Genomic DNA, 14,760 nt, shown 5'->3' on the forward strand with positions numbered 1-14,760 from the left:
AAATAACTTTAGTTACATCTATGCAGTTCTATAGCTTTGTCCTTTATCTGCCTTTTGTCTATTCTTTCAGCAAGGAAATGATGTCATGGTTCTGTAACCGAGTCATTATCTTGTACATTGTGGTTAGGAGAATGACACCCACACCCACACCCACAAAAATGCAGCATACATTCATATCCTGGCTTTTATGAGGAATCAGAGAGCATCACTGAATTACTGTCTCTCTCTTCTCATTCATTTTCCGACTCTTCTCAAACAGTGTCTGAAACACAAGTGCACTATTGATCATTAATTCAATGTAAAACCCATAAAGTGCTCAGATGTTTTTTTATTACATTTAGCCTAAGTCCATCAGACATGATGAGTACAAATGATTTTCAGAAAGGAAAAAGAAATTGCTCAAGTTTAGTTTATTTATTAAGCCTGGTCAATGAAATCGACCGCTTTTGAAGGGCCCAACACTGCATCATCTATGTTAAAGTCCACATCAGAGATATTGTCTAAAATTAAACAAAAACTTAAAACAAAACTTATGTATTATATCATGATATAGTAAGATTCGAAATAAATTCTTCTCCTTGTTTTTTTTTTTTTTTTCCACTGCCCTTGGCATTTTTAATTATTATTATGTGTTTGCTTACAAAAAGATCATTTAATTTATTTGAATTTATTTTACTTAACTTTTTGCTTGATTGTATTTGTATTAATTATGATTCATTTCAATTTATTTTTATTCCATATATTTTTTTCCCTTTTCTTTTTCCCTTTCTTCTTGGTGGTTGTTGGTGGTTGTTAGTGGGTTTAATGATTTGTGAGACTGGGAAAGGGCGGGTATCTTTTAAATTCTGGAAATTGCCATTTTGTCTTTTTGGTTTGTTTTTTTTCCCAAAAAAAATAGTAGAATTTTAAGAAAAAATCAGCTTATTTAAAACAGCCACTTCCCTTTGGAGTCCAAGTCAAACATGTGCTGGCAGTTGAAATAAAATGCCTAGTGTAAAAGCAGTGTTAAGGTAGTAGTTTAATAAAAAAATATTATTTAAAATCTTTTAATAGTTACAGTATTTTCAATCAAGTTAAATTTCTGTAAGAAGACGCCATTATTTACATTGACATTTACGGCATTTTGCAGACACCCTTATCCAAAGCGACTTACATTTATCTCATTTATATAGCTGAGATGATTGAGCTATCACTTCCTTTTCTACCAATGTGCTGCTATCACGTTCGCCCAGAACGGAAAATGAGTCATGCAGCGTGAACTTAAATTTAAAATGTGACTGTGTGAGTGTGTAAAATAGGAAGACCCCATGTGAAACCATCTGGTAAGAGGCAGAAAATAAGGGTGTGGGCTTTCCCATGACATCACCATGCTTCATCTTCAAACACTACAGGAGTGTGGTGAAAAATGAAGTCTGTATTTTTGGTCGATATGAGACACACAACAAGGGGGCTGATACATATGGCGCACTTGCTGAGATCTGGGAGGTGATTCAAATATTGGAATGTGTGTGTGTCTGTGTGTGCGTGCGTGCGTGTTTTTGCCAGAGTGTGCTTGCTTGTGTAATATAATCAGACTGGACAATGTATTCTTTTGCAAATGCCCAGATTTCAGAGTTGACCATAAAAGCTTCATTTGCAGAGCCTCCTGGGGGTGAGTAGTTAGGGTAAATGAGCTGTATCCTCACACTCTGCTCAGCTCTATCTCTTTTAAAGTCTCTGTCCCAGCCCTGGTGTGTTTCCCCCGGCTAATGATGCAGCCAGTCAAGACCTTCACTTTCCAAAATGTTATACTGCTAATGGAAGTAATTAAAGGATTGGTTCCTATGAAAATTAAATGCACACAAATTTCGTGGGATATGGTGAATGAATAACACTGATTATTTCTTCATCATAGCACCTGTTAGTGGGTGGGATATATTGGGCAGCAAGCGAAAAAATGGGCAAGCGTAAGGATTTGAGCGAATTTGACAAGGGCAACATTGTGATGGCTAGAGCAGCTCCAAAACTGCATCTCTTTTGGGCTGTTTCCGGCTGCAGTGGTCAGTATCTATCAAAAGAAAAAAGAATCGTCCAATTAATCGTTAATCAAAATAATTTAATATTCCAACACTGGAACAATCTAGTCAAACTGTAGTTCCAGTTACTTTACACCTTTCACAAGGAAATGAAGAATCATGAAATTGTTCTACAAATCTACTTTGCAATAATATACATCATTTGACAGCTGCACTTGGCCCTATCTTTTTTGATAGCAATTGCTAAGTCAAAACTAGTCATGTGACGGACGTAGGGAAAATTGGATGAATGAACCGACATACACTTTCAGTAAACCTTCATGGTCAGGTGACGGTGGAGACAATGAAGTTGAACCTCCAATTTATTTTTAATTTCCTCCCTCCTCACACTAAGAAATGCTTGCTGGTCTCTGCCATCCATTTTATCTTCTTCTCCTTTTGTAAATGCTTCTTTTCTGTGAGTAGTCTTTGTCGCTTTCTTTACTCAATCGCTGCTATTCCTCACGCCCTGTGTCCTGTTCACATGCTCTCTCTTCTCTCTCTCTTTCTAAATCAGGAGCTGTGCGATGATCCTCATTTGTTCGTGGATGGGATCAGCGCTCATGACCTGCACCAAGGGCAGCTGGGAAACTGCTGGTTTGTGGCGGCGTGTTCCAGCCTGGCTTCACGCGAGTCTCTGTGGCAGAAAGTAAGTTTTGTTTTAAGCCTTGCTGTATTTTTGAACGGTTACAATCTATAGCAGGGGTGGCCAACCCGCGGCTCGCGAGCCGCATGCGGCTCTTTGGCTGGTTTCATGCGGCTCTTATGTTCCTTTCGAAGTTTGTGTGTGTTTGATTTTTAATGTGCGTGTTCGCTTTGCTTAAGTTCAATACGGTATTTTTAAGACTTAAATGAGCTTGCCCCTACTGGGAAACTTTTCGGTATATCAGACCTTGGCATGAGGCCAATCATAAATTACAGGGATGCACCGGGAATTTTCGGAAAAAAACCTCCTTCTTCTTCTTTCAGCTGCTCCCATTAGGGGTCGCCACAGCGGATCATCCGTCTCCATACCACCCTGTCCTCTACATCTGCCTCTTTCACACCAACTACCTGCATGTCTTCCCTCACCACATCCATGAACCTCCTCCTTGGCCTTCCTCTTTTCCTCCTGCCTGGTGGCTCCATCCTCAGCATTCTTCTACCAATATAATCCATGTCTCTCCTCTGCACAAGTCCTAACCATCTCAATCTTGCCTCCCTCACCTTGTCACCAAAACATCCTACATGCGCTGTCCCTCTAATGAACTCATTTCTAATCTTGTCCATCCTCATCACTCCCAACGAAAACCTTAACATCTTCAGCTCTGCTACCTCCAGCTCCGCCTCCTGTCTTTTACTCAATGCCACTGTCTCTAATCCATACAACATCGCAGGTCTCACCACAGTCCTATAAACTTTCCCTTTCATTCTTGCAGATACCCTACTATCACAAATCACTCCTGACACTCTTCTCCACCCACTCCACCCTGCCTGCACTCTTTCTTCACTTCTCTAACACACTCTCCATTACTTTGCACTGTTGACCCCAGGTACCTGAACTCCTCCACCTTCTCCAGCTCTTCTCCCTGCAACCGCATCACTCCACTGCCCTCCCTCTCATTCACACACATGTATTCTGTCTTACTCCTACTGAGTTTCATTCCCCTTCTTTCCAGCGCATATCTCCACCTCTCCAGGCTCTTCTCAACCTGCTCACTACTCTCACCACAAATCACAATATTATCCGCAAACATCATAGTCCAGGGAGACTCCGGTCTGACCTCGTCCGTCAACCTGTCCATCACCACTGCAAACAGGAAAGGGCTCAGGGCCGATCTTTGATGCAGTCCAACCTTCAAACTGAACCAGTCTGTCGTACCTACTGCACACTTCACTGCCGTCACACTGTCCTCATACATGTCCTGCACCACCCTCACATACTTCTCTGACACACCTGACTTCCTCATACAATACCACAACTCCTCTCTTGGCACCCTGTCGTACGCCTTCTCTAAATCCACAAATACACAATGCAATTCCTTCTGTCCTTCTCTATACTTCTCCATCAACATTCTCAAAGAAAATAAGGCATCTGTGGTGCTCTTCTTTGGCATGAAACCATACTGTTGCTCACAGATGGTCACCTCTTCTCTCAGCCTGGCTTCCACTACTCTTTTCCATAACTTCATGGTGTGACTGATCAACTTAATTCCCCTGTAGTTACTGCAAGACAGCACATCTCCTTTATGCATAAAGATAGGTACCAGCACACTTCTTCTCCATTCCTCAGGCATCTTCTCACCTTCCAAAATCCTGTTAAACAATCTGGTTAAAAACTCCACTGCCATCTCTCCTAAACATACCGGTATGTCATCTGGTCCAACCGACTTTCCACTCTTCATCCTCTTAATCGCTGCTCTCACTTCCTCCTTACTAATCCTATCTACATCCTGCTTCACCAACTCCACATCATCCAACCTTCTCTCTCTCTGATTTTCCTCATTCATCAGCTGCTCAAAATACTCCTCCACCTTCTCAACACACTCTCCTCACTAGTCAACACATTTCCTCTCCATCCTTTACTGCTCTAACTTGCAGTACATCCTTCCCAGCTCGGTCCCTCTGCCTGGCCAATCGGTATAAACTTTTCTCCTTCCTTAGTGTCCAACCTCTCATACAGCTCCTCATATGCCTTTTCCTTGGCTTTCGCCACATCCCTCTAAACCGCATCTCCTTGTACTCCTGCCTACTTTTCTCATCACTCTGTCTATCCCACTTCTGTTTTGCCAACCTCTTCTCCTTATGCTCTCCTGCACTTCCTCATTCCACCACCACGTCTCCTTGTCTTGCTTTCTATTTCCAGATGTCACACCAAGTACTTTTCTAGCTGCCTCCTCATCACTCCTGCAGTAGTTGCCCAATCATCCAACACCTCTTCAACACCACCAAGCCCCTGTCTGACCTCTTCCTGAACCTCACACTACACTCTTCCTCCTTCAGTTTCCACCATCTTATTCTTCTTTCATTCCTCACTCTCCTCCTCTTCTTCTTCGCCTCCAAAACCATCCTACAGACCACCATCCGATGCTGTCTAGCTACACTGTCCCCTGCCAACACCTTACAGTCTCCAATCTCCTTCAGGTTGCATCTCCTGCATAGCACATAGTCCACCTGTGTGCACCTTCCTCCACTCTTATACGCCACCCTATGATCCTCCTTCTTCTTAAAATAAGTGTTCACCACTGCCATTTCCATCCTTTTAGCAAAATCTACCACCATCTGCCCTTCCACATTCCTCTCCTTAAAACCATACCTACCCATCACCTCCTCATCACCTCTGTTCCTTCACCTACATGCCCATTAAAGTCTGCCCCAATCACCAATCGTTCTTTCCTAGGTACACCATCTACCACTTCATCTAATTCACTCCAGAATCTTTCCTTCTCCTCCATCTCACAGCCAACTTGTGGAGCATAGGCACTGATGACATTTATCATCATCCCTTCAACTTCCACCTTCACGATCATCACCCTATCAGAAACTCTCTTCACCTCCACTACACTCTTACTGTACTCTTCCTTCAGAATCACCCCTACACCATTTCTCTTCCATCCACACCATGATAGAACAGTTTAAATCCACCTCCAATGTTTCTGGCCTTACTCCCTTTCCACTTGGTCTCCTGAACACACAGCATATCTACCTTTCTCCTCTCCATCATATCAGCTATCTCTCTCCCTTTACCCGTCATAGTACCAACATTTAACGTACCAACCCGAACCTCCACTCTCCTACACTGCTCCTTTTCCTGCCGTCTCTGTAGACGTATTCCTCCTCTCCTTCTCCTCCTTCGGCCAACAGTAGCCCAATTTCCACCGGTACCCTGTCGGCTAACGATACCTGTGGCGGTCGTTGTTAACCCGGGCCTCGACCGATCCGGTATGAAATTCTCATTTGTGATCCGCATATTTGATTTGGCACGTTTTACACTGGATGCCCTTCCTAACGCAACCCTCCCCATTTACCCGGGCTTGGGACCGGCACTAAGAGTGCACTGGCTTGTGTATCCATAATGGCTGGGTTAATTTTCGGAAATACCTAAATCACCGAAACAACACGGCAGAAACACAATTGTAATGACGCAATAAAAAAAGCGCAGCCAGCACACGGTTATCTGGATAAGAGCCAACATATCTGCGGTGTGCAGATAGCGATTTGCAAAACATGCAATGCTGAAATTTCAAGAGGGGGTGTACCTGCAAAGAGTTTCTCCAAGTCAGGTTTAATTTATCACCTAAAATCCAAACATCCCTATTGCCATTCCAAATATGAGAAGAACGTGGCGCAGAAAAGTAAAGTCAAACCGAGCATGCGCACTCCGTCTGTAGTGGACGTTTTTGAAAAGGCAGGAAAGTTTTCCAGTGATGGTGCCAAGGCAAAAGGCATAACACAAAAAATTATGGATTTCATTGCCATTTGAATCGAATTTTCATTTCGGTGCATCCCTAAAATATTATCATTGGTGTGGCCCTCTGACACAATTCAGGTTTCTCATGTGGCCCCTTGTAAAAATTAATTGCCCACCCCTGCGGTATGTTCATCTCACACACATGCGCGTTTGACGAAAATACCGTATTGAACTCAATACCGTAAGTGTACACGCACATAAAAACCCCCACAAACAAAGTCTGTGATTTCTACCCTGAAACACGTGAAATCAAACCATCGATCTGTTCTGACTGACACCCATGTGAAAGAATTGCTTCGAGTGGCAACAACGGAATACGAGGCAGATTTGAAGGGGATTGTTTAAGGCAAAGAATGGCAAAAGTCACACTAAGTAACATGCATAGTAAAAGAAAAACGCTATTGTAAATTATTATATTTTTTTTTGTGGACTTGGTTAAACAGAGTTTGTGTGTGTGAGACAGTGCACACAATGTTCATTGTTGAAAATGACTGGCCTGTGGTCTTAGAACTGTAGGAGTCAATTTCTGTCATTATGTTGGTGTGTGACATTTACAATAAATTTGGCTGAGCAGAGGTGTGTGTGTGTGTGTGTGTGTGTGTGTGTGTGTGTGTAAGAGAAAGGGATGGGTGATGTTCATGTGTGCCCATGTGTATGATGTGGCTCTTTGCAGTAACACAGTCAAAAATGTGGTTCTCGGTCTCTGACTGGTTGGCCACCCCTGATCTATAGTGAAGATTCACTTTGGCTTCAGATTTGGCTTTGGCTTACTGACACTAGTGTGTTTTATTATTTAGCATGAAATGAAATATTTTAGGTCTTCTGCACTCATATCCGTTAAAAATCTTCAATATGATTAATACAGATAATTTAACAACGCTATTGACTGCTGTAAGTCATACCAGAGGTTACAAAAGCTTGTTTTAATGCTTTATCATTTCCATAGTAACAGCTCATTTTGACTTGGAGTGCAGATAATATGTCATTTATGTACTAATAAATAAATGTATATAAAATTTGTTTAACAAAATAATTATGATTGCTGAAACTGTGAAGTTTCATGGGCGTCTCTAGTGTCAGCGGCTTGAAGCAGTCAGTGGGTGTTCGCTATGGGAAAGTTTTAGACTTTGTATTTTTTATTCTTGCTTCATGTCTCTGGTGGCCTCACTAATGGCAGACTGACATCATTGGCCTCATGGCAGATTGGGGATATTCAGTGAATTACTAGTTTTTAGCAGAGAAGACAGAGACATTGGTCAGACAGAAATAACAGTCTGTTATATAATCTCCTGCCATATCACTGGAATAGAAAAAATTATGAGATGAGAGTAACATTTCAAAGTGATTTTTGAAACTCACCAACCAACATTTAGGAAGTGCGTATATTTTTTTGTTCAGGTTTTATTGCATATAGTAGTCATGTTTTCCAGATATAGGATTATTCCACACCAACATTTCCAGCAACACATTTATATGTTAATATCTTTACCTTCAACTTCACAATAGCAGGTGGTTATAATGTAATGTGCTGAATTGATAAGGGATAGAAAAGACTCGCTCTGTCTTCTGGACGTGTCCCTTCAGGTTGGACAGAAATGCGTGCCTGCATTTTCTGTTGTATCATTACACATATTCCTTTACGTTTTCTGTACGGATCATCGATGTCTGTTCTGCCCACACAGCCTCTACCTGGTGATGCTTCCTGCCAAGATGACTTGTTGCTCAGTACAGCGCTGTGATGTTTGTACTTAAGATAGGGAACCTATAAATATGAGGTGGCTGGATTTGTAGAGTTCTGTCTATTTTAGATCTCTATATTCAACAAAGGTATGCTGTGATGGAAACTTGTAATATCTTAAGACCCCGAACATCCGCCGAATCCATTTTTTAGTCCACACCCATCTGGTTGCTGATACAGGACTTGAGCTTGGAAGAAGCTTTGCTTCAGTAAGAGCTTTGTTCCCTTGACAGTATCAGCTTTCAGCAAACTGTCTCACTGAGTCAGATGTACTGTATATACACTAGGCCTGAATTGTACAAACATTTCAGGAATGCTTTTTTTTTTTTTTTTTTTTTTTTAGGAATGATTATATTTATATATTTATATTTCTTTAAGTTAAGCTAGTGAAGTTTTTCCCCAAAATGCCACCCAGTTGCACAGAAAAAGACCCCAAACCTTTTTCATAAGGAGAAAAAATTAAACCAGTCTACTGATATACAGTATATTACAGCATGTGAAATGTATTTATAAAATCACAACAGTAATTTATAATTAAATAAAAAGGTCTGTGATAGACAAAGAATTTCAGCACATTTTCCTGTACTTGGTAGGGTAATACTCCAAGCTCATTTATATTGAAAGGCAGGGAGTTTGTCATTAATCATTTATTAAAACTATATACAGAATGTTTCCTACTATTATACATGATGCCACAATCATGAAAAAAACATAAAACCCACAAATTAAGCATTTTTTTTAAGCTTGTTGTGTTTTCATTTGTGAGCTTGTGTTGTTTTTTTTGTGTTGTTCTTCATGTATGACTATTGCACTTGCACTTGCAAATTTTGGAACTAAGGAAATGTGTGTGTGTGTGCGTGTGTTTTGAATAAATTACCGTATTTTTCGGACTATAAGCCGCTTTTTCCCACGTTTTGAACCCCGCGGCTTAAACAACAAAGCGGCTAATTTAAGGATTTTTCCTGGGTTTTTCCCGGTTTCACAAACTTTAAGGCAAAAAACTGAGCGACATAACATTAGACCAATGAAATTTCCGAACCGAAACGAAAAAACTTCCACCGGTGGTGATTTTTAAACACACGACGATGCCAAAAGAAATACTCCAGAGAGAAATAGTTGTAAAAGAAAGGCGGAAGACAGTGAACTATGACTTTCTCGGTGGGCTACTGTTTAGATACAAGCCTTTGTAACGCGTTGAGTCTGGGTCATGGGAGAGCTCGCTAACTCCAGTTGCAACATAAATCCTAAGCACAGACAGGTTTCCAAAACTTGTGCTTTTTTTTATTTTTCTTGGCAACAGCATTACGGGTTAGTCAAAGAAACTTAGAAATGAGCATCAGAAAATAATAAAGACATATTCCTCGGTCTTGCACACATGCAGTAATACCGGGAAAAATGCAGCGGCATGCTATTCCCAAAATGCCGCTCTGCTCTTAAAGGAGCCACAACATATTTCACCCGTTACACCATGTAACAGTCTTTCGTTAAAGCCTGTGTAAAGTTCATTAGTTTCAGTGTAGACTTATAGACTTATGCGGCTTATAGACAGGTGCGGCTTATTTATGTTCAAAATAAAAATCTTATATATGGGTGCACTTTATAGTCCGGAAATTACGGTACAATATTGACCAGCATGATCTGCATACTAGGGGTGTAAGAAAATATTGATACACGTGAGTATCACGATAATTTGTCTGTCGATACTGTATCGATTCTCCAAAATTCGCAAGATTCATGGCACTTGTTTCATTTTGAGTTTATATCCCAACCTCTAGATACGAAGATCTTCTTTTCTCTAAACGTAAACTGTTATAGAAAGTACTAGCAAAAGGGCATGCCACTAATGTTAGCGTTAATTTTGTTTTGTTTTTTAAGCAGGAATGTGTAAAATGGCATTTTAAATCTGAGTAACAACATGTGCCTTGCCTGGCTGCATTATCTCTACCTTTATAGAAGAAAAAACTGTCTTTCGTACGCTTCATTATATTTTAGCTTTTAGATTTAGAACACTAGTTGGCATTCAGATCATGCTTCTACTACTAGATTATACTAATGGTAATACTATTAATATAATACAATCATCATTATCAATCACACTTCATATTAGTTGTCTTTAACGAGTACATGCATATACAAAAAAAACATGCAGTGATACTAATTGTGTTTATGTATTGCGCAATACTTAATGGCACTGAGGTGTGATACAGATAAATCTGACCCAGGTTTTATGGTATGGGCAGGTTTAAAGGGTTAGCAGTGTAATTTTAGATGTGATAAATTCATATCCGATTCTGGTTAGATAAGATTCTGGCTAAGTTCTTAATTTTCTTAAAGTGCTAAGTGTTCTTAATGACAGCTTTCCTAAAATGATATCCTATTCCTAAGATAAAAAAATATCCCAGTAAATCATAATAAAGAACTCTTAGTATTTTTTTTACTAAAATAAGATAAAATTGCACAATTTAACTACGTTAATGCAGAAAATTGGTCACAAACACTGTAAGCTAAATATGGTCAAATAAATCACATTCCACTTTCAGAAGAGAGAGAGAGAACAGAGGCTTTTGACCAAATTAAAGATTTAATAAGGTGACAAATTAAGTGTCAAAACAAGGACTTATAAATAATGCTGATGATAATTAGAAGGGGATTTAAATGCATTTGCTTTTGAGTGCTATTTAGCGGTCAGACGAGTTCAAACAGCGGATCAACAGGCAGAAAATGTCAGCCATGTGAAAACGTACTTGTTTTACATTAGGCAATTAGACTAGTTATTTGTAAAATGATTATACACACACACACACACACACACACACACACACACACACACACACACACACACGTATAGTATATGAGTTCATGACAGAGTCTGATGGATCTGATATGTATGTGGACATAATGTATGTTGACACATTTTCCAAGATCGTCGCTCGTACTCATGGTCGCAATATGTTCTTATTCCAGACCTTCTATTCAACGAGAGATTACCACCGAAATGTATTAAAATGCAGTCTTTTTTGTCATCTCACAGAAGCTTCATCGAAATTAAACAGCTCCTCCATGCATCCTAAATCACTTTGATGTCCTTCCAGCAGGAGCTGTTATCATTTGGTAAAGGGGTGCTCATCATGCTCCTACGGTCCCATCCTTTTGCAAGCTCGAGCCTCGCAGCATGCTAATCAGAGACAAGTTAAATTGGAAACCTTGATTGGCATGGCCCCTCCCCACAGGAAGCTGTCCCCAGCCAAGTTGCATGTGTGAACAAATCGCGTGGCAGGCCACTGTTAAGCAACAGAGCTAAAAATAAAACCGGGTCAGTCTTCGCAAGGCGGTTAAAAACAATTATATGACTTGTAAAACTGCAGTAAATTAGCTTGGTCTTTTTTTTTATTTAACATAATATAAGCAAGATCTGTGCAATGTTATTTATATTCTATGTTTCTCTCTCTCTCTTTCTCTCTTTCTCTCTCTCTCTCTCTTTCTCTCTTTTTAGGTAATTCCTGACTGGAAAGAGCAGGAATGGGATCCAGAGAAACCAGACTCTTATGCAGGAATCTTCCACTTCCGCTTCTGGCGCTTTGGGGAGTGGGTGGACGTTGTGATCGATGACCGCCTACCCACGGTGGAAAATCAGCTGGTGTACTGCCACTCAAATGACAGCAATGAGTTTTGGAGTGCCTTGGTGGAGAAAGCTTATGCCAAGTACACACTATAATACAAACTCACGCCACACTGATTTGTTTTAATATTATGTATATAAATCCAGAATTATTAAGCATATAAATATGTTAGAAAACTGTATTGCATTTATTGCTTAATCATACAATCACTAATACACTAAAAGTATTGGGATACCTGACTTTTCCAGCCAGAGGTGGTTCCCTTTTAGGAACTCGAGCTTCGTCAACAACGCTTTGGGAATGCTTCCACATTGTCCATGCTCTGAATCATGTATGTGATCTGTGCAATGGAGTGGCCAGCAGGGTGACATCACAACCAGGAAGCTATTAAACGTGCATTCAGTGGAGCCGACGCTAGCTTCTGTTTGTCCAGGAAGCTCTGTGTGTGTTTGTTGGTAAGGGGTAAATGTCCGGAAAAAAATAAAGCAAGCGATCATTCTGACTGTGCACAAAAAACAGCCTGTGCATCGCTTGCTTGGGATCAGAGCACGTTAGCTCGGTTTCCGAGAGAGCCAGCTGCGCAAATTCTGTGCATATTCTCTGCACATTCTGTGCATATTCTCCACACATTTTGTGCATATCCTGCGCACATTTGTCACTGTCTGGTAAACTCTACGAGCATTTTCTGCAACCTGCGTTGCTGCATCCACACCGGGGTCTGCTCCTTTTTTCTCGGACCGGCACACTAAGGTGTCCAGGTCCTGGGCTAAGCCTTACTTTGCCTGCCTCTTCAGTCCTAATGTTTTCTCTCTACGCGAACGTAGTAGGGCTGAATGAGTGTGGTTACGGGACGATGACCGGGGTTGAAGAGTGGCTGGCAGGCTATCTCTCACCAGGTGTGGCATCGTCTAGATCTACGTCAGCTGAACCGCTCACTATTGAGGTTGGTTCAAGATGCTGACCGTGAAGCAGGTCATATCTCAAATTAGATTTGTCACGATAGATATAAAGAGAGGTATTATCCTGAGGTTTGCTTTTGGGGTAGAAGCTTACCAATGCTGGGTCCTTCCTCTCGGCCTTGCGTTCTCACCCCGCACCTTCACAAAATGCATAAATCTGACCCCACAGAGGCTCGGGGGCGTCTGCATTCTGAACTATATCGATGATTGGTTAATATTCTCGCCAATCTGAAGGAGCTGGTGCTAAGACTAAACGCCAAGAAGAGTGTGCTTTCTCCAGTATAGAGAACACATCTTCTATGGCATAGTGGAATTTGACAATTATGCGGGCCCAACTGTCTCCCGCTCAGATCTAGTCTATCCTCACAGCAGTCAAGAGAGTGAAAGAAGGCCAGTCACTCACTATGATGCAGTTTCAGAGACTGCTGGGGTTGATGGCAGCATCACAGTGATTCCACATTGACAGAGGCTGTTCCCAGAAGGGCAACCCACTCCGCACCATCAAGGTCTCGCGGCAAGCCCTTCGAGCCTTAGACGTGTGGAGAGAACCTGCGTTTTGTCTCAAGGCCCCGTGCTGGGAGCTCCATGTTGACGTGTAATGCTAACGACTGACCCACCGACCCCACTCCCTGATCTCTTGGCACATGAACTGCCTGGAGATGCTGGCCATGCTTCTGGATTGAAGCACTTTCTCCCAGACCTGAGGGACTGCCATGTGCTGGTCCGTACGGACAATAGATTGGTGGTCTCCTATATCAGCCATCAGGGCGGTCTGTGATCTAGCCCCCTATACAGGCTGGCATGACAGATCCTCTTGTGGACCCTTGAGGGCATAAGAGATGGAGAAGATCTGTTTGCGACATTGCACTGTCCCCTCTGTTTTTTTCTCAATTACCCAGCCCCTCTTGGGCTGGATGCCATGGTACAGACATTGCAGAGAACGCGCCTGTACGCTGTATCACGTTGCTCCCAGGAGTTCTGGAGTTCTTAGCCCTGTGTGGCACTTGTCTAAGCCCCCCCTTTGAGCCCTTGGCCGAGGTGGTCTTTAGGTTTTTTGTCAGTCAAGACTGTGTTTCTTCTGGATATCTCCTCCCTGAAGAGGTTCGGGGACCTACAGGCTCTCTCCGTGACCCTGTACCGCCTGGAGTTCACCCCAGGCCCTATAAGAAAGGGCCTGCCAACAAGCAGTCCCTTAGCAGGTTGATAGTGGATGCCATCTCATCCTCCTGTGAGTCCTCTGGTCTCCCTGCTCCTTTCGGGGTCAAGGCCTACTCTACCCAGAGTGTGGTGGCCTCTATGGCCTGGTCCTCTAGAGTCCAACTCCAAGACATTTGTAACGCTGCAGGCTGGTCCACCCGACTGACCTTTATCAGGTTCTATAACCTTGACTTTAGAGCCACTCCTGGCTTCTCCATCTTTAGGAAGTGTCAGTCTGGCGTGATTGAACTCTTGTTCCCAAAGCGTTGTTGACGCAGCTCGAGATCCTGAAAGGGAACATCTCTAGGTTACGTATTTAACCCATGTTCCCCTTAGGGGAATGAGACGCTGCGTCTCCAAGCCACACTCCCTGCACTCCCAGCATATTATAGCTTCCTGGATGTTGCGCCTCTCCGTTGGACAGATTACAAACGTGATTCAGAGCGTGGACAACGTGGAGTGTTCCCAAATTGCTGTTGATGCAGCTATTTAAAAAAAAAAACACTATTTAAAAACACACTATTTAAAAAAAAAAAGCATTGTGGTGGATTGTGTGAATCTGAATTGGGTGATAACAGTATGCAAGCTATGCAGAAAAGGCTAATGTGAATAAGTTAGCAATAGATTATATGCTATAGATGTCTAATATTCTAATATATTATGTGCACTCTTAGTGCCGGTCTCAAACCCGGATAAATGGGAAGGGTTGTGTTAGGAATGGCATCCGGTGCAAAACATGTGC

The 14,760-nt window shown here is 41.9% G+C and overlaps 1 protein-coding gene across 1 annotated transcript in view; it reads left to right on the top strand.

Moving 5' to 3' along the window:
• The window catches only part of capn5b (calpain 5b), a 53,460-nt gene that overhangs the window by 21,693 nt on the left and 17,007 nt on the right, over window positions 1–14,760 (top strand). Inside the window, exons 3-4 of the mRNA XM_046867225.1 lie at window positions 2,572–2,703; window positions 11,736–11,944. Of these exons, the coding sequence (XP_046723181.1) occupies window positions 2,572–2,703; window positions 11,736–11,944 (341 nt within the window). The remainder of the gene's footprint in view (window positions 1–2,571; window positions 2,704–11,735; window positions 11,945–14,760) is intronic.

The sequence above is a fragment of the Silurus meridionalis genome, chromosome 15 (genome assembly GCF_014805685.1).
Source record: "Silurus meridionalis isolate SWU-2019-XX chromosome 15, ASM1480568v1, whole genome shotgun sequence".
In the NCBI taxonomy this organism is placed as follows: domain Eukaryota; kingdom Metazoa; phylum Chordata; class Actinopteri; order Siluriformes; family Siluridae; genus Silurus; species Silurus meridionalis.